Genomic DNA, 20,887 nt, shown 5'->3' with positions numbered 1-20,887 from the left:
TTGGATGGGCTATTTACAGATGGGCTATGTACAGGTGTAATGATCCGTAAGCTGCTCTGCCAGCTGATGCTTAAAGTTAGTGAGGGAGATATGAGTCTCCAGCTTCAGTGATTTTTGTAATTCGTTCCAGTCATTGGCAGCAGATAGCTGGAAGGAAAGGCGGCCAAAGGAGGAGTTGGCTTTGGGGGTGACCTGTGAAATATACCTGCTGGAGTGCGTGCTACGGGTGTGTGCTGCTATGGTGACCAGTGAGCTGAGATAAGGTGGGGCTTTACCTAGCAAAGACTTATAGATGACCTGGAGCCAGTGGGTTTGGCGACGAATATGAAGCGAGGCCAGCCAACGAGAGCATACAGGTCGCAGTGGTGGGTAGTATATGTGGCTTTGGTGACAAAACGGATGGCACTGTGATAGACTGCATCCAATTTGCTGAGTAGAGTGTTGGAGGCTATTTTATAGATGACATCACCGAAGTCGAGGATCGGTAGGATGGTCAGTTTTACGAGGGTATGTTTGGCAACATGAGTGAACGATGCTTTGTTGCGGAATAGGAAGCCGATTCTAGATTACATTTTGGATTGGAGATGCTTAATGTGAGTCTGGAAGGAGATTTTACAGTCTAACCAGACACCTAGGTATTTGTAGTTGTCCACATATTCTAAGTCAGAACCGTCCAGAGTAGTGATGCTACACGGGTGGGCAGGTGCGGGCAGCGACCGGTTTAAAGAGTATGCATGTAGTTTTACTAGCGTTTAAGAGCAGTTGGAGGCCACGGAAGGATAGTTGTATGGCATTGAAGCTCGTCTGGAGACAGTGTCCAAAAAAGGGCCAGAAGTATACAGAATGGTGTCGTCTGCATAGATGTGGATCAGAGAATCACCAGCAGCAAGAGCTGTTGCAACATCGTTGATATATACAGAGAAAGGAGTCGGCCCGAGAATTTAACCCTGTGGTACCCCCATAGAGACTGCCAGAGGTCCGGACAACAGGCCCTCCGATTTGACACACTGAACTCTCTCTGAGAAGTAGTTGGTGAACCAGACGATGCAGTCATTTGAGAAACCAAGGCTGTTGAGTCTGCCGATAAGAATGCGATGATTGACAGAGTCGAAAACCTTGGCCAGGTCAATGAATACGGCTGCACAGTATTGTCTTTGATTGATGGCAATTATGATATCGTTTAGGACCTTGAGCGTGGCTGAGGTGCACCCATGACCCGCTCGGAAACCAGATTGCATAGCAGAGAAGGTACGATGGGATTCGAAATGGTCGGTGATCTGTTTGTTAACTTGGCTTTCGAAGACCTTAGAAAGGCAGGGTAGGATAGATATAGGTCTGTAACAGTTTGCATCTAGAGTGTCTCCCCCTTTGAAGAGAGGGATGACCGCGGCAGCTTTCCAATCTTTGGGGATCTCAGGCGATACGAAAGAGAGGTTGAACAGGCTAGTAATAGGGGTTGCAACAATTGGGGCGGATAATTTTAGAAAGAGATGGTCCAGACTGTCTAGCCCAGCTAATTTGTAGTAGATTTATCGGTGGTCACAGTGTTTCCTAGCCTCAGTGCAGTGGGCAGCTGGGAGGAGGTGCTCTTATTCTCCATGGACTTGACTATATAACTGTAGTGTTAAAATGAGGTACACCTCCAACTCTGATGTGTGTTTGTGTTTCTGTGTGTGTGCGTGCGTGTGCATGTGCGCGTGCACATGCGTGTGTGTGTGTGTGTGTGTGTGTGTGTGTGTGTGTGTGTGTGTGTGTGTGTGTATTGTATTTACCTTTGAGATGAGGTACTCCGCCAACTCTGTGTGATCAAATATAGTTGACCTGGAAAATAGAGAACCAACCAAAGCTTCAGTGGGTTCAGAAAGTATTCACACCCCTTTACTTTTCCCACGTTTTGTTGTGTTACCGACCTGCATTTAAAATGGATTTAAAAAATACAAATTGCCACTGGCCTACACACACACACAATACCCCATATTGTTAAAATGGAATTTTGCTGGTGTGATTTTTTAAATCAAATTTATAACAAATAGAAAACTGAAATGTGTTGAGTCACTAAGTATTCAACCCCTTTGTTATGGCAACCCTAAATATGTTCAGGAGTAACAATGTCCTTAACAAGTCACATAATAAGTTGTGTCGACTCACTTTGTGTGCGATAATAGTATTTAACATGATATGTGAATGATTACCTCATCTCTGTACCCCACACATAGAAAATATATGTACGTTCCTGCAGGCGAGCAGTGGATTTCAAACACAGATTCAACCACAAAGACCAGGGAGGTTTTCCAATCCCTCGCAAATAAAGACACATACAGTATTGGTAGATGGGTAAAAAAACAAACAGAAATTATTAAATCTCCCTTTGATTATGGTGAAGATATTAATGACACTTTGGATGGTGTATCAATACACCCAGTCACTACAAAGATACAGGCGTCCTTCCTAACTCAGTTGCTGGAGAGGAAGGAAACCGCTCAGGGATTTTACCATGAGGCCAATGGTCATTTTAAAATGCTTATAGAGTTGAATGGTTGTGATATGAGAAAACTGAGGCTGGATCAACAACATTGTAGTTACTCCACAATACTAACCTAAAAGGCAGATGGAAAATCAGGAAGCCTTTACAGAATACAAATATTCCAAAACATGCATGTTTTTAGGCTATGCTTTAATCTATATATTTTTGACATTTACTTTAACTTCACTACATTCCTAATGGAAATAATGTACTTTTTACTCCATACATTTTCCCTGAAAACCTATAGCACTCGTTACATTTTGAATGCTTAACATGACAGGAAAATGGTCCAATTCAAGAGAACATCTCTGGTCATCCCTACTGCCTCTGATCTGGAGGACTCACTAAACAGAGAACATCCCTACTGCCTCTGATCTGGTGGACTCACTAAACAGAGAACATCCCTGGTCATCTCTACTGCCTCTGATCTGGAGGACTCACTAAACAGAGAACATCCCTGGTCACCCCTACTGCCTCTGATCTATGGAACTCACTAAACAACAATGCTTAATTTGTAAATTGTATCTAAGTGTTGGAGCGTGCCCCTGGCTATCTGTAAATATAAAAAATTAAATATATTGTGCTGTCTGGTTTGCCTAATGTGAGGAATTTGAAATGATTTATACTTTTACTTTGGTATTTTAGCAATTACATTTACTTTTGAAATTTAAGTATATTTAAAAAAAACAAATACTTTTAGACTTTTACTCAAGTAGTATTTTACTGGGTGGATTTCACTATGATTTGAGTCATTTTCTATTAAGGTATCTTTACTTTTACACAAGTATGGCAATTGGGTATTTTTTTCCACCACTGGCTGTTTGGGGTACTCGAGGACTAGAGTTGGGTAACACTGGCTTACACTGCCATTTGCCATATATAGACAGCACAGGAGGTTGGTGGCAACTTAATTGGGGAGGACGGGACTTTGGTAATGGTTGAAGCGGAATGGTATCAAATACATCAAGAACATGGTTTTCACATGTATGTATTTGCCTCCACTGAGAGAGAGATGTTACATGTTTTATTTATTTTTACCTTTATTTAACTAGGCAAGTCAGTTAAGAACAAATTATTCTTTTCAATGACGGCCTGGGAACAGTGGGTTAACTGCCTTGTTCAGGGGCAGAACGAAAGATTTGTACCTTGTCAACTCGGGGATTCGATCTTGCAACCTTACGGTTAACTAGTCCAACGCTCTAATCAATAGACTACCTGCTGCCTATATAAGGGTGTAATGTACCCTATACAAGGGTTTTATGTAGCAAATATAAGGGTGTTATGTTGCTCAGCGTGTTAAGAGCAGGCATTAACTTCTTATGGCTGAAGGGGCAGTATTGAGCAGCTTGGATGAAAGGTGCACAGAGGTGCCCAGAGTAAACGGCCTGCTCCTCAGCCATAGTTGCTAATATTTGCATTTTATTATTATTATTGGATAGAACACACTCTGAAGTTTCTAAAACTGTTTGAATTATGTCTGTGAGTATAACAGAACTCATACGGCAGGCAAAAACCTGAGAAGTTGCACTTTCTGTTTGGATTTTTTTCTGGGGGTGCAGATTTTCAATCAAGCTCTCATTGAAATTACAGCGAGATATGGATGAGTATTCACTTCCTACGGCTTCCACTAGATGTCAACAGTCAATAGAACTTTGTCTGATGACTCTAATTGGAACGTTATTCAAGATGTATGTTAACAACATTCTAAAGATTGATTCAGTACATTGTTTGACATGTTTCTACTGACTGTTACGGAACTTTTTGACATTTCGTCACTTTATAGTGGACGTGGTTTGTGACTTTGGAATTGTTTACCAAACGCGCTAACCAACGTAGCTATATGGACATAAATAACGGACATTATCGAACAAATCAAGCATTTATTGTGGACCTGGGATTCCTAGGACTGCATTCTGATGAATTCATCAAAGGTAAGGAAACATTTATCATGTATTTTCTGGTTTGTTGACTCCAACATGGCGGCTAATTTGGCTATTGTTCTGAGCTCCGTCTCAGATTATTATATATATATATTATATTATTTTTTCCGTAATAAAAAATAAATAAATCTGACACAGCGGTTGCATTAAGGAGAGGTATATCTATAATTCAATGTGTATAACTTGTATTATCATCTACATTTATGGTGAGTATTTCTGTTGAAACGATGTGGCTATGCACTATCGCTGGATGTTTTTGGAACTAGTGAATGTAACGCGCCAATGTAAACTCAGATTTCTTAATATAAATATGAACTTTATCAAACAAAACATGCATGTATTGTGTAACATGAAGTCCTATGAGTGTCATCTGATGAAGATTATCAAAGGTTAGTGATTCATTTTAGCTATATTTCTGCTTTTTTGTGATTGCTATCTTTCGCTGGAAAATGGCTGTGCTTATTGTGGTTTGGTGTGACCTAACATAATTGTTTGTAGTGCTTTCGCTGAAAAGCATATTTGAAATCGGACACTTTGGTGGGATTAACAACAAGAATGTCTTTAAAATGGTATGAAACACATGGTTGTCTGAGGAATTTTAATTATGAGATTTCTGTTGTTTTGAATTTGGCGCCCTAGACTTTCACTGGCTGTTGTCATATCATCCCATCACTGGGATTGCAGCCATTAACATAATATGCTGCCTGACATAATTTTTGGGAAAAAAACGGAAATTTCACATTTAAGTATTCAGACCCTTTACTCAGTGCTTTGTTGAAGCACCTTTGGCAGTGAATACAGCGTCGATTACAGCATACCCAAGTCTTCTTGGGTATGACGCTACAAGCTTGCTACACCTGTATTTGGGGACTTTCTCCCATTCTTCTCTGTAGATCCTCTGAAGCTCTGACAGGTTCGATGGGGACCGACGCTACACAGCTATTTTCAGGTCGGTCCAGAGATGTACCATCAGGTTCAAGTCCGGGCTCTGGCTGGGCCACTCAGGGTCATTCAGAGACTTGTCCCGAAGCCACTGCTTCGTTGTTTGGCTGTGTGCTTAGGGTCGTTGTCCTATTGGAAGGTGACCCTTCACCCCAGACTGAGGTCCTGAGCACTCTGGAGCAGGGACTGAGAGTCCTTTTAAATGCCATTTGGCAAACTCCAAGCGGGCTGTCATGTTTATTTTACTAAGGAGTGGCTTCCGTCTCGCCACTCTACAATAAAGGCCAGATTAGTGGAGTGCTGCTGAGATGGTTGTCCTTCAGAAAGGTTCTCCCATCTTCACAGAGGAACTCTGTAACTCTGTCAGGGTAACAATCGGGATCTTGGTCACCTCCCTGACCAAGGCCCTTCCCCCATGATTTCTCAGTTGGGAAGAGTCTTGGTGGTTCCAAACTTATTTCATTTAAGAATGATGGAGGCCATTGTGTTCTTGGGGGCCTTCAATGCTGCAGAAATGTTTTGGTACCCTTCCAAACTTATTCCATTTAAGAATGATGAATGATGAATATCATTCCAAATGGCACCCTATAGATCCCCATGGTCACTTGATCTGTACTGATCTGTACACCTAGGCTGGTAACATTTTTAGATTTTAGAGTCTATTAGAGTCTATTCTACCGATTCTATTTCTTATTATATGGACTACACTACAGAATTATTAGATTTTTTTCATTTGGATCTGAAGTGAAGTCAGGCTGAACGTCATGAAAATAATGAGGCTTAGATTTTCCATCGACTTGTTATTAATTAAGCGTTCATAAAACGTGTAGTTGAAGAATACAGTCTAAATAGCTAAACGTTTTTTAAATAAAAGGCCTTTTCCGTTGTGTCAGGACCTGTTTCTATTCTGTTTCCTGTGCCAACACATAGCTGTTAGATAGAGAGGATGTGAGACTGAGGTATATCCTTACGATCACCAATATTATTAAAAACCAGTCATCCCATGCTTTCTTAACCATGCAGTAGAGCTTTTTAAACCTATAGTATCATTCCCTTTTTTATATGAGGGTAGTTATGTTATGATGTAGGTTTTAGCCAGGTGTAGCCAAGGCCAAGGTCCTCTTTACACAGCACACACTGCTGTTGGATAGTTACCGTGGTTACTGGTCATGGAGACAAAGGACTAACAACATAGGCCTCTGGTCGCACTATATAGGGACTAGGCTGCAATTTGGAACGCAGTCAAGGTATAGGTTGTGAGGCAATGTCTCCTATCTATCTTTCTCTACAAATATTATTCAAACTATTCCCCCCACTTCTTACATTATGACTAATGGTTCCTTTTCAAACACAAGCTTTGTCACCGAGCAACTGTTACCCTGACTCCTGAAACATGTTTGGTTCTGTCACACCATAGAATAGAATGATGATTTGTTATGGTTCACGACTTTAACATTCAAAAGAATTCATGGATAAACAAACGATTGGATGAATGGATGACTGAATGAATGAACAAAAGAACAACGTAATTAATTAATTAACTAATGAAACAAACGTGCAAATAAATGTATGGAAAAAACAAATAAATAAATGAATGAACAAACTCTCCCACCTGTGTAAAGGTGTCTGGCAAGCTCCATCAGGCAGGTTAATGATGCTGTCCACTCTACTGTAAGAAGCCAGCATCAGTTTAACAGCCTCTGTAGCTCCCTGGGAACAGGCAAAGTGCAGCGCTGTGGACCGGTCCACCTGGAGTACAGTACAATATACACACAGTGAGAACACACACACACACACACACACACACACACACACACACACACACACACACACACACACACACACACACACACACACACACACACACACACACACACACACACACACACACACACAAACACACAGTGACCAGGGCTCTGGTCAAAAGTAACACACTATATAGGGAATAGGTTGCATTTGGGATACACACCTGGTGAAAGGTGGTAACATAAGCTCGTAGCCCTTTCCTAAAGTCAAATGACCTAGTGTCCTCATGGGTGGAATGTTATTAATATTTTTCAGAATGAAATAATAAATAAATCAAATCAAATGCAGAAAATCTGTCATTTCTATGTCAATTTTTTTTTTGACCTATATAAAGGGTCATATTGGGATGCAAACACAACATAGAATTTATTTCAACTTTATATCTGACATGGTACAGGTGTCTTCTTTTTTTAGGCCAATAACCCATAACCAAAGTAGATGGCGCCGGAGAGGATGGCAGACGTTTTACGTGACCCCAGCCGATTGTGTTTTATGTTCGTTTATTTGCATTGTTTGTAACATATTTTTGTATTTATTTTGTACATAATTTTCACGCTACCGTCTCTTATGACCGAAAATAACTTCTAGACATCAGAACTGCAATTACTCACCACGGACTAGCAGAATTGTCACGTGTGCTCCCTCTCCGGCCTCTAGGTCACCAGGCTGCTCGTTATGGAGCACACCTTTCACCATCGTTACGCGCACCTGGGCATCGTCAGACTCACCTGGACTCCATCACTTTCTTGATTACCTGCCCTATATCTGTCATTCCCTTTGGTTCCTTCCCCAGGCGTCATTGTTTCTGTGTCATGTCTGTGCGTTGTTCGTGGTTCCTTGTTTTGTATTATGCTACGTTTATTCATTAAAACACTCACTCCCTGAACTTGCTTCCCAACTCTCAGTGCACTCGTTACAAGAATCCTCTTTTTCCTTTCACGACTCTGACGAGCCCGACGCGAAGCATACACTGCTTCCTCGGGAACAGGCCCCGATCCCTGTGATCTGTGTGAAGAGGAGGCGGAGAAAGAGGGGGCGAAGGTCGGGCTTCTTTCTGAGAATTCGCAGGCGATTGAATAAAACCCCACTTCCATCCATTCTGCTTGCAAACGTGCACTCTTTGGACAATAAAATCGCTGAGTAACGTGGAGGATTAAACTACCAACTGTAACATCTTCACGGAGTCGTGGCTGAACGACGACGATACATAAGGAAGTCTCGAGCTATTGCTCGACTGAAGTAGAGTATCTCATGATAAGCTGTAGACCACACTACCTACCTAGAGAGTTTTCATCTGTATTTTTTGTAGCTGTTTACATACCACCACAGTCAGAGGCTGGCTCAAAGACAGCATTGAATGAGCTGTATTCCGCAATAAGCAAACAAGAAAACGCTCAACCAGAGGCGGCGCTCCCAGTAGCCGGGGACTTTAATGCAGGGAAACTTAAATCCGTTTTACCAAAATTCTATCAGCATGTTAAACGTGCAACCAGAGGAAAAATACCTCTGCACCACCTTTACTCCACACGCAGAGACACATACAAAGATCTCCCTTGCCCTCCATTTGGCAAATCTGACCATAATTATATCCTCCTGATTCCTGCTTACAAGCAAAAATGAAAGCAGGGAGCACCAGTGACTCGCTCAATACGGAAGTGGTCAGATGACCCGGATGCTATGCTACAGGACTGTTTTGCTAGCACAGACTGGAATATGTTCCGGGATTCATCCAATGGCATTGAGGAGTACACCACATCAGTCATTGGCTTCATCAATAAGTGCATTGATGACGTCATCCCCACAGTGACCGTACGTACATACCCCAACCAGAAGCAATGGATTACAGGCAGCATCTGCACTGAGCTAAAGGCTAGAGCTGCCGCTTTCAAGGAGCGGGACTCTATCCCGGGAAGCATATAAGAAATCCCGCTATGCCCTCCGATGAACCATCAAACAGGCAATGCAACAATACAGGACTAAGATCGAATCGTACTATACCGGCTCTGACGCTCGTCGGATGTGGCAGGGCTTGCAAACCATTACAGACTACAAAGGGAAGCACAGCCGAGAATTGCCCAGTGACACGAGCCTACAAGACGAGCTAAACTACTTCTATACTCGCTTCGAGGCAAGCAACACTAACATGCATGAGAGCACCAGCTGTTCCGGAAGACTGTGTGATCACGCTCAATGCAGCCGATGTGAGTAAAACCTTTAAACAGGTCAACATTCACAAGGCCGCAGGGCCCAACGAATTACCAGAACGTGTACTGCGAGCATGCGCTGAACAACTGGCAAGTGTCTTCACTGACATTTTCAACCTCTTCCTGTCTGAGTCTGTAATACCAACATGTTTTAAGCAGACCACCATAGTCCCTGTGCCCTAGAACACTAAGGTAACCTGCCTAAATGACTACCGACCCGTAACACTCACGTCTGTAGCCATGAAGTGCTTTGAAAGGCTGGTCATGGCTCACATCAACACCATCACTCCAGAAACCCTAGACCTACTCCAATTTGCATACCACACCAACAGATCTACAGATGATGCCATCTCCACTGCACTCCACACTGCCCTTTCACACCTGGACAAAAAGGAACACCTATGTGAGAATGCATTTCATTGACTACAGCTCAGCGTTCAACACCATAGTGCCCTCAAAGCTCATCACTAAGCTAAGGACCCTGGGACTAAACACCTCTCACTGCAACTGGATCCTGGACTTCCTGACGGGCCGCCCCCAGGTGGTGAGGGTAGGTAACAACACATCCGCCACGCTGATCCGCAACACAGGGGCCCCTCAGGGATGCTTGCTCAGTCCCCTCCTGTACTCCCTGTTCACTCATGACTGCACGGCCAGGCACGACTCCAACACCATCATTCAATTTGCCGATGACACAACAGTGGTAGGCCTGATCACCGACAACGACGAGACAGCCTATAGGGAGAAGGTCAGAGACCTGGCCGTGTGGTACCAGGACAACAACCTCTCCCTCAACATGATCAAGACATAGGAGATAATTGTGGACTAAAGGAAAAAGAGGACTGAGCACGCCCCCATTCTCATCGACGGGGCTGCAGTGGAGCAGGTTGAGAGCTTCAGGTTCCTTGGTATCCACATCACCAACAGTAACATGGTCCAATTACACCAAGACGTTTGTGAAGAGGGCACAACAAAACCTATTCCCCTCAGGAGACTGAAAATATATGGCATGGGTCCTCAGATTCTCAAAAGGTTCTACAGCTGCAACATCGAGAGCATCCTGACTGGTTGCATCACTGCCTGGTATGGCAATTGCTCGGCCTCCGACCATAAAGCACTATAGAGGGAAGTGCGAATGGCCCAGTACATCACCGGGGCCAAGCTTCCAGGACCTCTATACCAGGCGGTGTCAGAGGAAGGCCCTAAAATGTGTCAAAGACTCTAGCCACCTTAGTCATAGACTGTTCTCTCTGCTACTGCACGGCAAGCGGTAACGGAGCGCCAAGTCTAGGTCCAAGATGCTTCTAAACAGCTTCTACCCCCCAAGCCATAAGACTCCTGAACATCTCGTCAAATGGCTACCGAGAATATTTGCAGTGCCCCCCCCACACCCTCTCTTCACTGCTACTCTCTGTTGTCATCTCCTCAAATAACCGGTGCCCCCCCCCCACCCTCTCTTCACTGCTACTCTCTGTTGGCATCTCCTCAAATAACCGGTGCCCCCCACCCAACCCTCTCTTCACTGCTACTCTCTGTTGGCATCTCCTCAAATAACCGGTGCCCCCCACCCAACCCTCTCTTCACTGCTACTCTCTGTTGTCATCTCCTCAAATAACCGGTGCCTCCCCCCACCCTCTCTTCACTGCTACTCTCTGTTGGCATCTCCTCAAATAACCGGTGCCCCCCACCCAACCCTCTCTTCACTGCTACTCTCTGTAGTCATCTCCTCAAATAACCGGTGCCCCCCCCCCACCCTCTCTTCACTGCTACTCTCTGTTGGCATCTCCTCAAATAACCGGTGCCCCCCACCCAACCCTCTCTTCACTGCTACTCTCTGTAGTCATCTCCTCAAATAACCGGTGCCCCCTGTATATTTTTGGAAACGGAATTGTTGGGTAAGGGCTCGTAAGTAAGAATTTCACTGTAAGGTCTACTACACCTGTTGTATTCGGCGCATGAGACTAATACAATTAGAGTTCATTTGATTTGTTTAAGACTATTAAGAAACGATGTGTGTGACCCTGATTTAGACCACTGCGGTATAATGTTAAGGGGTCACAAGCATGAATGGCAGGAACAGAGCAGAGACCTCCCCAATTCGCTCAGATCCACACCACATGCCATTCAGTATAGTAAGTGGAGGTCAGTACTGTAAGTGGAGGTCAGTACAGTAAGTGGAGGTCAGTACAGGAAGTGGAGGTCAGTGCAGTACGTGGAGGTCAGTACAGTAAGTGGAGGTCAGTACAGGAAGTGGAGTTAAATGTACAGTAAGTGGAGGTCAGTGCAGTAAGTAGAGGTCAGTACAGTAAGTAGAGGTTAGTACAGTAAGTGGAGGTCAGTACAGTAAGTAGAGGTCAGTACAGTAAGTGGAGGTCAGTACAGTAAGTGGAGGCTCAGTACAGTAAGTAGAGGTCAGTACAGTAAGTGGAGGTCAGTACAGTAAGTAGAGGTCAGTACAGTAAGTAGAGGTCAGTACAGTAAGTGGAGGTCAGTACAGGAAGTGGAGGTCAGTGCAGTAAGTGGAGGTCAGTACAGTAAGTAGAGGTCAGTACAGTAAGTGGAGGTCAGTACAGTAAGTGGAGGTCAGTACAGTAAGTAGAGGTCAGTACAGGAAGTGGAGGACAGTACAGGACGGGGAGGACAGTACAGGAATTGGAGGTCAGTACAGGAAGTGGCGGCGGATGTCAGTACAGGAAGCGGAGGTCAGTACAGGAAGCGGCGTTCAGTACAGGAAGCGGAGTTCAGTACAGTAAGTGGAGGTCAGTACAGGAAGTGGAGGTCAGTACAGGAAGTGGAGGTCAGTACAGTAAGTGGAGATCAGTACAGTAAGTGGAGGTCAGTACAGGAAGTGGAGGTCAGTACATGAAGTGGAGGTCAGTACAGGAAGTGGAGGTCAGTACAGGAAGTGGAGGTCAGTACAGTAGGTAGAGGTCAGTACAGGAAGTGGATGTCAGTACAGCAAGTAGAGGTCACTACAGTAAGTGGAGGTCAGTACAGTAAATGAAGGTCAGTACAGTAAGTAGAGGTCAGTACAGTAAGTGGAGGTCAGTACAGTAAGTGGAGGTCAGTACAGTAAGTAGAGGTCAGTACAGTAAGTGGAGGTCAGTACAGTAAGTGGAGGTCAGTACAGTAAGTGGAGGTCAGTACAGTAAGTGCAGGTCAGAACAGTAAGTGGAGGTTAGTACAGTAAGTGGAGGTCAGTACAGTAAGTGGAGGTCAGTACAGTAAGTGAAGGTCAGTACAGTAAGTGGAGGTCAGTACAGTAAATGAAGGTCAGTACAGTAAGTAGAGGTCAGTACAGTAAGTGGAGGTAAAGTATGTGGAGGTCGGTACAGTAAGTGGAGGCTCAGTACAGGAAGTGAAGGTCAGTACAGTAAGTGGAGGTTAGTACAGTAAGTGGAGGTCAGTACAGTAAGTGGACGTCGGTACAGTAAGTGGAGGTCAGTACAGTAAGTGGAGGTCAGTACAGGAAGTGAAGGTCAGTACAGTAAGTGCAGGTCAGTACAGTAAGTGGAGGTCAGTACAGTAAGTGGAGGTCAGTACAGTAAGTGGAGGTCAGTACAGTAAGTGCAGGTCAGAACAGTAAGTGGAGGTTAGTACAGTAAGTGGAGGTCAGTACAGGAAGTGAAGGTCAGTACAGTAAGTGCAGGTCAGTACAGTAAGTGGAGATCAGTACAGTAAGTGGAGGTCAGTACAGTAAGCGGAGTTCAGTACAGTAAGTGGAGGTCAGTACAGTAAATTGAGGTCAGTACAGTAAGTGGAGGTCAGTACAGTAAGTGCAGGTCAGAACAGTAAGTGGAGGTCAGTACAGTAAGTGGAGGTCAGTACAGTAAGTGGAGGTCAGTACAGTAAGTGCAGGTCAAGTACAGTAAGTACCATTTGGGAAGCAATCTTACAGACGGTGGGATCATTCCCAGACTCCGTTACACGGGCGGAGTGGGAGTAGAGATTATAATTCCTAAAATGATTATTATTTGCCTGGAAGATCCTGAGGAGATCTTTACTTAAGCTTGTGGTCTTCTGGTGCAGTCCAATGAGCCCCTCGTGTAAAAGTATGAAGAAATTAATTTAGAAATACAAAGATAGAAACAAGTAAAACCTGATGTGATTGTCTGTGTGGACGCTGTACATTGGAAAACGGTACAATAATTTATTGTATTTAGACAATTACATTAGGCTACACTATGATTATTCAAATTATGGTTGCTGAAACTATGGAATTGCTTGCAGAAGAAATAATGATTTGTAGGATCTCTGTTTCTGAACCAATCATATGATCACATATGTTGATGTACCTGATTCTGAACCAATCATATGATCCCTCATGTTACCTGATTCTGAACCAATCATATGATCACATATGTTGATGTACCTGATTCTGAACCAATCATATGATCCCTCATGTTACCTGATTCTGAACCAATCATATGATCACATATGTTTATGTACCTGATTCTGAACCAATCATATGATCACATATGTTGACGTACCTGATTCTGAACCAATCATATGATCACATATGTTGACGTACCTGATTCTGAACCAATCATATGATCACATATGTTTATGTACCTGATTCTGAACCAATCATATGATCCCTCATGTTACCTGATTCTGAACCAATCATATGATCACATATGTTTATGTACCTGATTCTGAACCAATCATATGATCACATATGTTGATGTACCTGATTCTGAACCAATCATATGATCACATATGTTGACGTACCTGATTCTGAACCAATCATATGATCACATATGTTGACGTACCTGATTCTGAACCAATCATATGATCACATATGTTGACGTACCTGATTCTGAACCAATCATATGATCACATATGTTGACGTACCTGATTCTGAACCAATCATATGATCACATATGTTGACGTACCTGATTCTGAACCAATCATATGATCACATATGTTGACGTACCTGATTCTGAACCAATCATATGATCACATATGTTGACGTACCTGATTCTGAACCAATCATACCCTTCTGTTACCTGTTGCTGATCAATCTTAGCTCCTTTCTGGATGCAGAACTTAATCATGTCCACGTTTCCTCCCCTGACCGCCATGTGCAGAGGACTACTGTACGACTTATCCAGGACGTTAATGTGTTCCTCTATGGAATGACCCATCTCCTCTCCTGGACAACACACAAACAACAGGAGTGGTCATGTCATAGCCAGCATCTGAAAGTCAGCGGATGTGTGTACACTGTATTTGAAACTAAACTCACACACACAAAGAGTGGAACTCAATAGTAGGGTTGTTGTGGTGACCGGCAGTTATGAGTCATGAGTCTTATGCACTCTGGACTTGTGTTGGTAGTACCCAACTCGCCAACGATCATCAGGTCCTAATAGCCTGGTGCTCAGGGCTCTATTATCCCTCTAACCACTCTGACATCAACGCAAATACATTGAAAATCACATCATAAACACACACATCGCCAAAACAGAATCAGGCTTTTAAAAACTCACCTGATTGTGATTGGTCAATTTGAAGAAAGTAGTTCAACAACAGAAACTGAGTGTAAAACATGGTCATTGTGGATGTTGTTTCGAAGTCTAACACAACGAAATGGACAGTGCTATCTAAGGTGATGACTAACTCAAAACACATGTTAGAGCTTATATATGATATATAAATATATATATACACACTACTGTTCAAAAGTTTGGGTCACTTAGAAATGTCCTTGTTTTGAAAGAAAAACACCTTTTTGTCCATTAAAATAACATCAAAAGTTTAGACATGGTTAATGTTGTAAATGACTATTGTAGCTGGAAATGGCAATTTTTTTTATGGAATATCTACATAGGCGTACAGAGGCCCATTATCAGCAACCATCACTCCTGTGTTCCAATGGCACATTGTGGTAGCTAATCCAAGTTTATCATTTTAAAAGCCTAATTGATCATTAGAAAACCCCTTTGCAATTATATTAGCACAACTGAAAACTGTTGTCCTGATTAAAGAAGCAATAAAACTGACCTTCTTTAGACTAGTTGAGTATCTGGAGCATCAGCATTTGTGGGTTCAACTACAGGCCCTACAATGCGCAGAAACAAAGAAGTTTCTTCTGAAATTCGTCAGTCTCTTCTTGTTCTGAGAAATGAAGGCTATTCCATGCAAGAAACTGCCAAGAAACTGAAGATCTCGTACAACGCTGTGTACTACTCCCTTCACAGAACAGCGCAACCTGGCTCTAACCAGAATAGAGTGGGAGGCCCCGGTGCACAACTGAGCAAGAGGACAAGTACATTAGAGTGTCTAATTTGAGAAACAGACGCCGCACAAGTCCTGAACTGGCAGCTTCATTAAATAGTACCCGCAAAACACCAGCCTCAACGTCAACAGTGAAGAGAGGACTCCGGGATGCTGGCCTTCTAGGCAGAGTTCCTCTGTCCAGTTTCTGTGTTCTTTTGCTCATCTTAATCTTTTATTTTTATTGGGCTCATTAAATGTTGTTAACGTAGGGCTCATTAAATGTTGTTAACGTAGGGCTCATTAAATATATTTAACGTAGGGCTCATTAAATGTATTTAATCAGGCTCAGGTAGCATCAGGTTGGAATCTTCATGCTGATAAAAGCTCTAATCAAATTCAAACATATTTATATGCTTTTGAATGACACTTCTGGTTTTGTTTAGAAATACAGTGTTACTCAGGATGGAACATTTGTAAAATACCAGGAAAATATTCAACACTAATGTTCCTAAGTGTCTTCCTGGCCTGTCCTTGGTCCTTCTCTTGAGGCCAGACACTACATGGAAAGCAGTTCTGTTGAGGCCAGACACTACATGGAAAGCTGTTCTGTTGAGGCCAGACACTTCATGAAAGCTGTTCTGTTGAGGCCAGACACTTCATGAAAGCTGTTCTCTTGAGGCCAGACACTTCATGAAAGCTGTTCTGTTGAGGCCAGACACTTCATGAAAGTTGTTCTGTTGAGGCCAGACACTTCATGAAAGCTGCTCTGTTGAGGCCAGACACTACATGAAAAGCTGTTCTCTTGAGGCCAGACACTTCATGAAAGCTGTTCTGTTGAGGCCAGACACTTCATGAAAGCTGTTCTGTTGAGGCCAGACACTTCATGAAAGCTGTTCTGTTGAGGCCAGACAGTTCATGGAAAGCTGTTCTGTTGAGGCCAGACAGTTCATGAAAGCTGTTCTGTTGAGGCCAGACACTTCATGAAAGCTGTTCTGTTGAGGCCAGACAGTTCATGGAAAACTGTTCTGTTGAGGCCAGACACTACATGGAACGCTGTTCTGTTGAGGCCAGACAGCTCATGAAAGCTGTTCTGTTGAGGCCAGACACTATACGGAAAGCTGTTCTATTGAGGCCAGACAGTTCATGAAAACTGTTCTGTTGAGGCCTGACACTACATGGAAAGCAGTTCTGTTGAGGCCAGACACATCATGAACGCTGTTCTCTTGAGGACAGACACATCATGGAAAGCTGTTCTGTTGTGGCCAGACAGCTCATGAAAGCTGTTCTGTTGAGTTCAGACACTATACGGAAAGCTGTTCTGTTGAGGCCAGACAGCTCATGAAAGCTGTTCTGTTGAGGCCAGACAGCTCATGAAAGCTGTTCTGTTGAGGCCAGACACTATACGGAAAGCTGTTCTGTTGAGGCCAGACAGTTCATGAAAGCTGTTCTGTTGAGGCCTGACACTACATGGAAAGCAGTTCTGTTGAGGCCAGACATATCATGAAAGCTGTTCTCTTGAGGACAGACACATCATGAAAGCTGTTCTGTTGAGGCCAGACAGCTCATGAAAGCTGTTCTGTTGAGGCCAGACACTACATGGAAAGCTGTTCTGTTGAGGCCAGACACTACATGGAAAGCAGTTCTGTTGAGGCCAGACACATCATGAAAGCTTTTCTGTTGAGGCCAGACACTATACGGAAAGCTGTTCTATTGAGGCCAGACAGTTCATGAAAACTGTTCTGTTGAGGCCTGACACCACATGGAAAGCAGTTCTGTTGAGGCCAGACACATCATGAAAGCTGTTCTCTTGAGGACAGACACATCATGGAAAGCTGTTCTGTTGAGGCCAGACAGCTCATGAAAGCTGTTCTGTTGAGGCCAGACACTATACTGAAAGCTGTTCTGTTGAGGCCAGACAGCTCATGAAAGCTGTTCTGTTGAGGCCAGACAGCTCATGAAAGCTGTTCTGTTGAGGCCAGACACTATACGGAAAGCTGTTCTGTTGAGGCCAGACAGCTCATGAAAGCTGTTCTGTTGAGGCCAGACAGCTCATGAAAGCTGTTCTGTTGAGGCCAGACACTATACGGAAAGCTGTTCTGTTGAGGCCAGACAGTTCATGAAAGCTGTTCTGTTGAGGCCAGACACTTCATGAAAGCTGTTCTGTTGAGGCCAGACAGTTCATGGAAAGCTGTTCTGTTGAGGCCAGACAGTTCATGAAAGCTGTTCTGTTGAGGCCAGACACTTCATGAAAGCTGTTCTGTTGAGGCCAGACAGTTCATGGAAAACTGTTCTGTTGAGGCCAGACACTACATGGAACGCTGTTCTGTTGAGGCCAGACAGCTCATGAAAGCTGTTCTGTTGAGGCCAGACACTATACGGAAAGCTGTTCTATTGAGGCCAGACAGTTCATGAAAACTGTTCTGTTGAGGCCTGACACTACATGGAAAGCAGTTCTGTTGAGGCCAGACACATCATGAACGCTGTTCTCTTGAGGACAGACACATCATGGAAAGCTGTTCTGTTGTGGCCAGACAGCTCATGAAAGCTGTTCTGTTGAGTTCAGACACTATACGGAAAGCTGTTCTGTTGAGGCCAGACAGCTCATGAAAGCTGTTCTGTTGAGGCCAGACAGCTCATGAAAGCTGTTCTGTTGAGGCCAGACACTATACGGAAAGCTGTTCTGTTGAGGCCAGACAGTTCATGAAAGCTGTTCTGTTGAGGCCTGACACTACATGGAAAGCAGTTCTGTTGAGGCCAGACATATCATGAAAGCTGTTCTCTTGAGGACAGACACATCATGAAAGCTGTTCTGTTGAGGCCAGACAGCTCATGAAAGCTGTTCTGTTGAGGCCAGACACTACATGGAAAGCTGTTCTGTTGAGGCCAGACACTACATGGAAAGCAGTTCTGTTGAGGCCAGACACATCATGAAAGCTTTTCTGTTGAGGCCAGACACTATACGGAAAGCTGTTCTATTGAGGCCAGACAGTTCATGAAAACTGTTCTGTTGAGGCCTGACACTACATGGAAAGCAGTTCTGTTGAGGCCAGACACATCATGAAAGCTGTTCTCTTGAGGACAGACACATCATGGAAAGCTGTTCTGTTGAGGCCAGACAGCTCATGAAAGCTGTTCTGTTGAGGCCAGACACTATACTGAAAGCTGTTCTGTTGAGGCCAGACAGCTCATGAAAGCTGTTCTGTTGAGGCCAGACAGCTCATGAAAGCTGTTCTGTTGAGGCCAGACACTATACGGAAAGCTGTTCTGTTGAGGCCAGACAGCTCATGAAAGCTGTTCTGTTGAGGCCAGACAGCTCATGAAAGCTGTTCTGTTGAGGCCAGACACTATACGGAAAGCTGTTCTGTTGAGGCCAGACAGTTCATGAAAGCTGTTCTGTTGAGGCCTGACACTACATGGAAAGCAGTTCTGTTGAGGACAGACACATCATGAAAGCTGTTCTGTTGAGGCCAGACACTACATGGAAAGCAGTTCTGTTGAGGCCAGACACTACACGGAAAGCTGTTCTGTTGAGGCCAGACACTCCATGAAAGCTGTTCTGTTGAGGCCAGACACTTCATGAAAGCTGTTCTGTTGAGGCCAGACACTTCATGAAAGCTGTTCTGTTGAGGCCAGACACTTCATGAAAGTTGTTCTGTTGAGGCCAGACAGCTCATGAAAGCTGTTCTGTTGAGGCCAGACACTATACGGAAAGCTGTTCTGTTGAGGCCAGACAGCTCATGAAAGCTGTTCTGTTGAGGCCAGACAGCTCATGAAAGCTGTTCTGTTGAGGCCAGACACTATACGGAAAGCTGTTCTGTTGAGGCCAGACACTTCATGAAAGCTGTTCTGTTGAGGCCTGACACTACATGGAAAGCTGTTCTGTTGAGGCCTGACACTACATGGAAAGCTGTTCTGTTGAGGCCAGACACTACAAGGAAAGCAGTTCTGTTGAGGCCAGACACATCATGAAAGCTGTTCTGTTGAGGCCAGACACATCATGAAAGCAGTTCTGTTGAGGCCAGACACTTCATGAAAGCTGTTCTGTTGAGGCCAGACACTTCATGAAAGCTGTTCTGTTGAGGCCAGACACATCATGAAAGCTGTTCTGTTGAGGCCAGACACTACATGGAAAGCTGTTCTGTTGAGGCCTGACACTACATGGAAAGCAGTTCTGTTGAGGCCAGACACATCATGAAAGCTGTTCTGTTGAGGCCAGACACTACATGGAAAGCTGTTCTGTTGAGGCCAGACACTTCATGAAAGCTGTTCTCTTGAGGCCAGACACTTCATGAAAGCTGTTCTGTTGAGGCCAGACACTTCATGAAAGCTGTTCTGTTGAGGCCAGACACTTCATGAAAGCTGTTCTGTTGAGGCCAGACACTTCATGGAAAACTGTTCTGTTGAGGCCAGACACTTCATGGAAAACTGTTCTGTTGAGGCCACACACTTCATGAAAGCTGTTCTGTTTACAGTAGATAAAGTAGATACACTAAGTTGAATTTCTAAGTTATTAGGGTATATCCTGTTCAAGTTAATATCTCTAAACTGTGTTCTGTTTTCTTTCAGTTTAATGGAAACTAGGATGACAAGTGGACGAACATCGAGTCTTCTAACTCAACTCATTTCCCCTTAGTCATGCCATCTGTGGATATATGGCTTGGCCTGGCCTTAAGAATGTGAATTCTCATTTGGTCCAAATCTGACAACGACAGAACCTTCACAAATATTTAGCTGTTGGATTAAACACATCCAGTGTCCTGTTATGACGATGAGTAAACAGGTTGGGTAAACAGTGAGTCCGTGACGTGGTCTCTGGTTTTTTCGTGTGGCTCCGCGGATGACCATTCTGACACAAAATGACAGCCGTGTACAAGTCAGTGTAAAGATGGACAACGTTGATGGGGGGTGTGGGCCACAATAAAATCTGACTTCATCAAGGGGGGGCGGCCGCAGTGGCTCACGGGTCTGCGTACCTACTTCCAAGCAACAACAAAAATGTCCCCCGCCTTGCAAGCAAAACATTTTAGCGGCCCCCCTTCTTGACAACGGAGAATTTTTTTTACATTTAAAAGGTTTTAGAGTTAAAGGGTAGGGAGCATGAGTTTTACTCACCAAAGTAACAACACTGTGTAGTTAAAGACTTAGTAACTTAGTTGTAGTTACGATCTGATTACCTCAAACTAAAAACATAATTATATTTTGAAGTTTTTAAACCTATTTAATAACTTATATCCAGATATCTTCGGAAC

At 43.9% G+C, this 20,887-nt stretch overlaps 1 protein-coding gene across 1 annotated transcript in view; it reads right to left on the bottom strand.

Moving 5' to 3' along the window:
* Positions 1–20,887, bottom strand: part of trpa1b (transient receptor potential cation channel, subfamily A, member 1b) — a 111,407-nt gene that overhangs the window by 45,054 nt on the left and 45,466 nt on the right. The window contains exons 7-9 of the mRNA XM_038996867.1: positions 14,426–14,571; positions 7,019–7,155; positions 1,773–1,821 (exon numbers count right to left, since the gene is read on the bottom strand). Coding sequence (XP_038852795.1) covers positions 1,773–1,821; positions 7,019–7,155; positions 14,426–14,571 — 332 coding nt within the window. The remainder of the gene's footprint in view (positions 1–1,772; positions 1,822–7,018; positions 7,156–14,425; positions 14,572–20,887) is intronic.

The sequence above is a fragment of the Salvelinus namaycush genome, chromosome 7 (genome assembly GCF_016432855.1).
Source record: "Salvelinus namaycush isolate Seneca chromosome 7, SaNama_1.0, whole genome shotgun sequence".
Taxonomy (NCBI): Eukaryota; Metazoa; Chordata; class Actinopteri; order Salmoniformes; family Salmonidae; genus Salvelinus; species Salvelinus namaycush.
Note: the sequence above shows the minus strand (reverse complement) of the source record. Positions and strands in the feature narration are given on the sequence as shown.